The sequence below is a fragment of the Saccostrea echinata genome, unplaced genomic scaffold (genome assembly GCF_033153115.1).
Source record: "Saccostrea echinata isolate AGI-Se365-2 ecotype Australia unplaced genomic scaffold, CSIRO_AGI_Sech_v1 ptg000058l, whole genome shotgun sequence".
Taxonomy (NCBI): Eukaryota; Metazoa; Mollusca; class Bivalvia; order Ostreida; family Ostreidae; genus Saccostrea; species Saccostrea echinata.
The window spans coordinates 2,553,246-2,562,321 of NW_026889807.1; the positions used below are offsets into that span (position 1 = coordinate 2,553,246).

Below are 9,076 nucleotides of genomic sequence, written 5' to 3' on the forward strand. Positions count from 1 at the left end.
ATCAAATATATTTCATGGAACAGATATCTCTGAAAGTTCTATATTAACATTCATCCTCATAATCTTTTAGAAAGATAGCTGTTTCGGTGTTATTCCGGATCTGTTACACTTTTCTACACGAATTTATGATATCCAAAATCTTTTTCGTATTTTCTAAATGTACATTTAATAAGTACACTTAAAAAATCTTTTGTCACTAAAGCTATATCATAAAGCTATATCATTAAAATATGATACCAGTATAAAAAATTGTATATTATTATATTCCCAACAATTACATGTATCTCACGTTGATGTGATGTTCTTCATAGGATAACATTTAAATTTAAAAAAAACGTGTACATGTATAAGCTTAAAGGGGCCTAGACATTGTTACATTGTTTACATTTAAAATTTCTCTGTTTATTCAAAAAACAAACAAACAAACAAAAAACAAATTCAATTTAATAAATTTAACTTAAAGGAATAATATTAGCATTCCATGACAACGGCATTCTTCTTTACATCACGTCAACCATTTTTGTTTGTTAACCGGGCACAAACTCAGTTATTGTTAGTGTTTATGTTTTATTGGGTGTGTTTAATGTGTTCAGTCTGCAAACATTATTCAGCACGGACTGAAAACACTGATGAGTTGGTTTTTCTTACTCGCATTTCTACTCTTTATATTCTATATTAAAGTTTAAATTTTTTTATATAGATCTGCACAAGATTGCTATTAACTTAAGTATAAGGATATATTTTCTTCATGAAAGTGAATGAATATGGGTCAATTAAACGCGTCCCGAACTTTTTAGTTTTAGTAATGTTTAGATGAAAGAAGTTTTTTTAACACGCTTTTATTATATTTCGGCTTGAAATGTTGTAGCAACATATAACTCGTGTTAACATATTTTTGTGACATCATCTCTTGTCAAACATGGTCAAGTAAATTTCACATTGTCCTGTGCGCCGTTCAATAAGTTACCTGTAGGTGTCCAATAAGACTCAAGACTGGACAGCTAGAGGTAACATTGAAATGAAAACAAAATGCGATACAGATGAATAGTTACATCCACTGAATATTATCTCCTTCATTTCTTAAGAAAACCATTGCTGTTTATCAGTCAGTAAACACCACTAAGCATATCACCTCTACAGGTTTTTGGAGCAGTAGCTGTTGTAGCTATGAAACGTACAATGACGTACATATCAATAACACACTATTTCATCTACTAAATCCTACTTTAAATGAATACTGTAGATTCTTAAATATACGCGAGGAATTAATAATCGCGAAATTTTGCGAAAAGCAATACTCGCGAAATAAAAAAAAAAATCCTTATTTTAATATTGTTCTCGTGACTTGGCGTTAAACAGTTATTTCGCGATGATAAGTACTCACGAAAAATAAGGAATCTACAGTAATTGCACATATATAAATATAATCAATAAAATGTCTTTCTTTGTTAGTACGAGAATTAATGTTGCAGCTATTGTAGAAAAAAATACATAATCCGCTGGTTATGCATTTTTTTCTGCAACAGCTGATACATTAATTCCCATACTACATGTAACAACTAAAGAAAGGATTTTAAAATTTAAATGTACAGCACTAAAAAGGCTATGACAAATTACAGAATTTTATATGAACAATGTGGGAAAATAGCAGCATATAAAAATATTTAATAAAATAATCCTATTGAATTCACGGTTAACTGAATGACAATAAATGTTGTAGAAGAATTAATCTGTGTCATCGATCTAGAATTTCATTAAATCTCCGTTCATTTTTATTCATTTCACAATAATAAATACGAGCAACGTTCCCAGATTCAAATAATTATTTATCAAATCTAAAATTTGCAAGTACATGTATACAGACCAAGTCATGCAATTTTTTTTCAAAGTACGTTTTTTTAGTATGGTCGATATTAACGCATTTTGAGAAGAATTTTTTTCTTTTTTCAAAGTGCGTCAACTCGGTCCCAAATTCAACGCACTTTGAAAAAAGTTTTTCAAAGTGCGTAATTTTTTAAAATGCGTTGTAACAGTCGTTGATTTTGTCCAAAATTTAACGCACTTTGAAAAATGTTTTCAGAGTGAGTTAATTGTGTCTCAATTTTTACACACTTTAAAAAAAATCAAAGTGCGTAATTTCTTTTCAAAGCGCGTTGTCACAATAGTGTCTTTATTTCTGGTTCAGTGGATTATACCGAATCAATGTGTGAATGAAAATGAAAATCTGAAAGCAAAAACAAGACAATTTCTTTCCATCTAGAAATCTTTTTGAAAAGTAGAGACATCTTTTAATTTCAAATGTGCTACCTTCATATGCAATTCATAGAATAAAGCAAAATCTTTAACTACTTCTGCATTTAACCTTCATTCTTCCCAAAATTGTCAGAAGGCACATTTCTCCCAAGATATCTAGAACTGTTCTTTTACTTTTTGATATACATTGGAAGCTGTTGGCAAAGACGAGCAAATATGAAATCCAAAAAAAAGGACTCTGTCGTCGTCCTATAAGAGTTTTAACAATGCTTTTCTGCATTAAATATGAATAAAGCATTTGAAAAAATAGAACATCAATATGTTTCTTTTTGTTTAATTAAGAAAAAAATTCATTTAACAAGATTGTTCTGTTTCCATATTATGAGCAATGAAAAAGGTAAATCCTTTTCTACAATGATATTGATTGCGATTTGGTATCAGTTGGAATATGTATAGTTTATGCTATTAATGCTATGAGTGACGATGCTTTACATTTCTCCTTTTGAGTATAGAACATGTCTTAACAGAAAATTTATTCATAAGGTAAAAGGTAATCTTTTTAAGGACTCAGCTTACATACAAAGGGACGTTTTACGTCACAGCGTTTATCGTTCCATTTCAACCCTGTACTCCACTTCTCAACACAGTGTTCAACTTTTCCAGCATTGTTGGGCTCGTTTCTGTGCCAATTCGTATATGACGGTTTACTTCCAGTCGAGATAAAGACAAAGTAACTTTCCTTGAAAATATCTGTCAATCCAATCCACACATATTGAAAACCTAATAATGGAAACTTTAAAAATACAGTGAAATAATTTTAGCTAACTGCAAAAAAAGTTCTTTTTTTAACAAAAATGTACCTCGTAACTTAAGCTGCAGATCAATCCATTTTTCTTCTTGTGAACTTTCAATTTCAAGAAGATGAGCACCAGCCGCAGCGTTGTTACAAAACTTCTGTTATAATAAATAAAAAAATGGTAACACATTGAAACCAACAAAAGTTATAAGGATTTCCAGTTATATTAAAATTACTTAAATTTAAAAATTCTCTGAAGTACATACAGTAAAACACGCTTTTCACGAAGTGCCAAGGGCCGACACTTTTTCTTAGTTTTAAACGTAATTCCTTATATCCGTTAAGAGTTCAATATATTTTAAAGTCAAGGGGAATGAAGATTAAAATCACTTAACTATGAGCATGAGTTCATTATAAGAGTGTTCGCTATCAGTGAGTTTTACTATATTTGCTCTCTGTGAATCAGCCTACCACCGCCTCTTTAAAATTTGTTTCCATGCTTGAAAACAGATAGCAGCTTTCATCAAACCGGACCCATCCTTTTTCACATTTTGTAGCACGGAAATCATACCCTGTAAAATTAAAATCAATATTAATTCAGTATATAAAGGATATTCAATGTTTTGTAGATGAATATGGAATTTATTTCACGAGTGGGACAGGATTTTTTTATATTTTCATGAGTGCGAAGCACGAGTGAAAATATCAAAAAATCCTGTCTCACGAGTTTCATTTTCATTTGTTTCATTTTCTTTGATTTTCCCTTTGCCTCTGTCTTTTCTTAACACAGTGTCATAAGCTTGACGTCATAGTTGAGTGGTTGAGACGTCATAGCTTAGCAGCTGTGTGATTGAAAACATTACATAGCATGGATTTTAGCAACATATTTGGGAAGAAATTTGCAGTTTTAGCTCTATCAAGATGCTTAGTTACTATCTCTATCTTATGACAGGCCAGAAATTAATTTTCCCTTACCTTGATATCCTTTCACACTTTGAGAGAATATCATTTTGTTATCCTTTCACACTATGAGAGAATATCACTTTTACTCAATAAATAAATCACAGTATTTCACTGTTGAAAATGTAATAAATAACGTTATTTATCGAAACTAGGGATGTCAATTTTACTCGGAGCTTAGTCGAATAATCGGAGGCTTTATGTTGACCTATAGGCAGTAGGCCTACTCGTTGAAGTTTGATTTTTCATGTCATTTTCACTATTTGTCGTTTACAGACTGCTTGTACAATATTTAATCTACGCTATCACTATCATCATTATTCAACGTATCTCTGAATCAAAAACATTTAATATGTTGTAATAAATAAATGTATCTTGCGTATTTTATTTCAAATATAGTATTTACTGCACATTTTATCTAAATAAAGGATATCAAACTCTCGCATTTGTCCTTTTCATGACGCTAGTACATGTACATGATATTGATCTATCAGCTGAGGACATTTGAACTTGTCTAGTCAGTGACTCGTTACTGGTAAACAGATGAAGCGTACCTAATATAAAAGCAATCGGGGCTTGGGATAATCTTTTTATTATGAGATTTAGTGCAGACAATCCTGAAACGACTGTCATTAACATTTGAAACATTCACCATTAAATTATGCACTCTTTGCCCTTCCCCAATAAACAAAACTATGAACATACAGCCTTTTAATTATCATTAATTAATTATTGGATTTGCTTGAAATTATGATATTGCGGTATGGAACTGTATAATTTGGAAATAGCAAACCAAATAGTTTTTGAAAGCCCCCTACATTTACCGCACTACGAGGTAGACAATCCTTTAGAATCCATTTTGTGATAGCAACATTTTTTTTTGACTCAGCACTTTAGCGTCTTTGCGCAGAACTTACTAGGACATTAACAATGGAAGATTTTGATATGTTTGACGGTTGTCGGCATTTAATATGATACAACTTATTTCATGTTCCACCGCAGTAAGCAAATTCAGCTACAAATTACATATACGTACTTTTGTTTTTTCCATCCTGACATCATTTAAAGTACGCCCAAAGTGTAGATTTTGGAGGCATGTTTGCCGACCAAAAATCGACATACAAATGATTTCCTTTGAACAATTAACAAAGACCCGTGAAGTCTTACCCTGAGTTTTACTCATGAGAACACTGATGCGTTTAGAAATGAAGTAGATGGATCCAGTTTTATTACATTGAATTTAAAATTGCTATTGATATTCGTTGTCACCGCTAATCGGAATACATATATTTATCAATAGTTACCAAATATTATTTTTGTAATTAGCAAAATCCCTAAATACATTCATATATTTTACTTTATGCTACTTTAAATAATAATGGAACCAAACAAACTTCTACTGATGTTTGGTTCAAAGATCATTCTTGAAAAAATGATTGAAGGTAGTCATCAAGCATCTTGTGTTACACACTTTTAAACAATATTTAGACTTCTTTAATTATATTCATAAAAAGGATTTCACTTATGTATATATCCAATTTTGATATAATATGCGTTTGGTTTGATACAATGAAATACGAAGATAATGAACAGTAATTTATCTCAAAAGTCCATTGAAACAATATAAATTTTGAAAGAGCAAAATACGGACCTCTAAAAACATAAGACGTGGGACCAGGTGCCATGAAGGAGTAAGCATTCCCTGTCGACCGGTCATACACGCCGTGCAAATGTGCTCATTGTCATGATCGGGGAAACGGAAAAATCCGTAGACAATTCAGTCTTTAAATAATGGCCTTACAATTAGTATGAAAAACCATCATCCAGCATTCGAATTATTGATAGATTTGTATCGACCATAGAACTTGCGAAATAATGATTTTTTACACGAGTTTTTATATGCATTTGATGTTTTACAAACAACAAAACACTCTAATTTGTTTCTTTAAACTATTCTCATTATATAGGTACACTCATATATATTTTGAAGATAAAAATCAATTTTCGACACTAGAAATTGTGGAAATTAAATACTGTACAAATAATGTCCTTTATTTTTGTACGTGAATTTCGTTGAGTCGCTATGTTTCAGTTAGCAAGTATTAGTATCCTAATAGTTAAATGTAAGTGAAAATCAAATACCCGGCCTTTCAGAATTACATGACACTGGATATAAGATAATTACTGTAAACCAACTATAATCCGCGTCATCTTTTATTCGCTTTTTTTTAGTTAGAAATCAATCTAAGACGATCATTTTTCGCGAATGAGGAAACATTCTGTATAAATACAAAGCAAACTAAATAATTCGTGGCGAATAATATTCGAAAGTAAAGGTAAGTCGCAAAACTCGCACGCGAATAAAAGTTGGTTTACAGCATATACTATAAAGTATACAAGTATCAATCCTGGCCATTATATGAATTTAGCAGTACTAGGTAGCTAAATTTCTTTGTATCCTAACAGGGATCTGCATTTCGTGACATAAAATTACAGTGTAAATCTTTCTCATCTTTTAGATCTTGTAATATTCGAAATATAAAGGTATCTATATAAACGATATTGCGTTCAACACGGCATTGTAGTCAAATGCAACATTTTGACGAAATAAGAGCAAACTTTGAAATTGAGGTATGTCACTCGTGAAATTAGTTAAAAAGCATATTTTAGATAATTGCTCATATAGTATAAGAAAACGTAAAAATAGTACCAAAAACCATACTGTCTTTACAGTAATATTGCATTAAAACTAGGTATGCGAATTTGACAAAAAATACAAATATGCAGCTCACTCTAAGAAACATTGTATAATATTTTGATGGTTTGTTTTCTCGTAAGATTTTTGTATGCAGTAAACTGCGACCTTCCTTAATAAAATGATTCGATACAAATGAGACTATATATCACAAAGTTAGTCAAAATATCATGTAAAATAACCAAAAATGTCATTAAACCAACGCTTAGAACAGATACCCACTTCAGTGCACGACGACTATTTGACAATAGAGGGTACCTGATTTTATACGAAAATACGTTTTCAAGGCCTTTAAACTAATGGAAATATGTGAAGATAACAAACAGTGATATATCTAAAAAATCTATAAACAATACAAATATTCGAAGAGGGCATAAAATATAAAACGCGGACCCTTGAAATCTCATTTTTACATTGATTTCATGTCTGTATAATTATGAGATAATCTCTTCAACTATTGACATATAATGTGATTGAGCAACTGAAAAATTCAAAGTTATTATACATAAATGATGCTGTCATTTATATACATGTTTGCATTGAGAAATTTGTGCATTTCAAAACGGAACATTTTGCATTAAAACATCATCTTAAGTTTGCACTCTAATCATTTAAGATCGCAATTTAAATTTAACTATAGTCTATTAAATTCTATTGCCTTTTTATTTAAAAAAATGGTACTTAGAGCTGCATTTTCCACGTTACCAATATTAAATGATTGGGAATGCTCACTCTTCCATGGCACTTGATCCCACCTCTAAATTTTGAGGTCCGTGTTTGCTCTGCTCCAAATTTGTATCGTTTCATTGGACTTTCGAGATTGAATACTGTTCGTTATCTTCATATTTCACTGTTACGTACGAAACAATAAAATTGAACATGCAGTTAGAATATAAAAAGTGAGTGATGTATTTACCTGTCGGGTTGCAGGAGTATATCTTCCGTTCTTTGGCATCTTCGGTATTTTGTTGATCATTTTCCATTGCTTTATTACAGGACACCAAAAGATTTCGTAAACCCTTTTCCATCGACAATAAACTTTCCATTAAATGAGTGGATTTTTTTCTGTACATTATACTATGATTTTGGAAAGCGTCGTTCTCTAGTATCAGTTTATCATATTTCTTATTTAGATTTAACGTTTCATTCTGAAGACTGTTCAGACCTTTGTTCTTCAAAACAAGCAACTGTTCATTCATATTTGTATTTTCCAAAGAAAGCGCTTTAAATTCCTTTTCAAGGGCTGAAGTTTTCCTTCTCAGAAATAAAATTTCCGAATCATTTATGCTTTGAACGTTTGCATCGTCGATGCTTCTGTTATTACCAAGAATCACATGTAGAACAATGAGTTCTTCTTTGAGCTTTGCGTTCTCTTCCTTCAATTTATCGTCGTTTATTTTCAAATCACCTAATTCCTTCACAACATCATTTAGCCTCCTCTCAAGGCTTTGGCTAAGGTTTTTACTGTCAATTGCATCCAATACCAAAGTCTCAATTTTCTGTATCACTGTGAATCGCACTAAACTTTCTTGATTTAAGATGTCTCGTAAGACTTTTAATTGTTTACTGGATGTCGTACTTGGCAATGGAGCCGTTTCTTTCATCTCGGCATTTTCAGGTAAAGTCGCATGCCCAATAGACTCATTAATACAGAGAAGCAAATATATCATAAGCATACCCTTCATTCTTCTAGAACCGCTTTTATAATCATGTAGTGAATAAGTTTATTGTAAGCATTTACTGAAAACCAGAATTTATATATTAAATTTGGGAATTCCTTACATACCATGCATTAGTCATAAGAATTTTTTTTTAGATCACCTCATTTAATGCATTTGATAAGGTTAGCATGAAATATTTCGCAAAGGCGGGTCTCAAGATAAATCAAATTTAGTTATCTTTTCTAGTGGATATGTTGTATATTTCATATGACTTGGGCGTTATTTTTCACTTAAAAAAGATTAAGTTCTGTAATTTTCTTATCAATTGTTAACTGCAAAAAGAGATATTTCTGACAGATGAAAAGCGTTTGTGAAGGTGTGTTCCATTTTAACATTCAAGCACATACGTATACAATGTTTTAGGATATTCTTTGAAAAATTCAAGAAAAGTGCGCTTAAAAAAGTAAAACTTTTCGTAAACACAGCAGTATCAATGAAACTGATGATTGATTGATTGATTGTATATTGTTTTACGCCCCATTCGAGAATTTTTCACTCATATAGAGACGTCACCATATACCGGTGAAGGGCTTCAAATTTTGACCTTTACTCGGTACTCAGGGCCATTGAGCAGTGAGGGATCTTTATCGT

General features: G+C 31.3%; 1 protein-coding gene across 1 annotated transcript; it reads right to left on the reverse strand.

The window, feature by feature from the left end:
- Positions 1–2,571: 2,571 nt before the first annotated feature.
- On the reverse strand, positions 2,572–8,463 carry LOC133174473 (CD209 antigen-like protein B). The gene is made up of 4 exons (XM_061309598.1): positions 7,681–8,463; positions 3,521–3,621; positions 3,114–3,207; positions 2,572–3,033 (listed from the first exon to the last, which is right to left on the reverse strand). The coding sequence occupies exons 1-4, from the start codon at positions 8,447–8,449 to the stop codon at positions 2,813–2,815; spliced, it is 1,185 nt and encodes a 394-aa protein (XP_061165582.1). The 5' UTR covers positions 8,450–8,463; the 3' UTR covers positions 2,572–2,812.
- Between the last annotated feature and the right edge of the window lie 613 nt (positions 8,464–9,076).

Bases quoted from the DNA above. Each gene is read 5' to 3' on its own strand.
- LOC133174473 (XM_061309598.1), bottom strand. From the start codon at position 8,449: ATGAAGGGTATGCTTATGATATATTTGCTTCTCTGTATTAATGAGTCT. The intron at 3,622-7,680 runs GTAAATACATCA...TTAATTTTACAG, and splicing joins ATACTCCTGCAACCCGACAG to GGTATGATTTCCGTGCTACA. The intron at 3,034-3,113 runs GTACATTTTTGT...TTCCATTATTAG, and splicing joins TCTGCAGCTTAAGTTACGAG to GTTTTCAATATGTGTGGATT.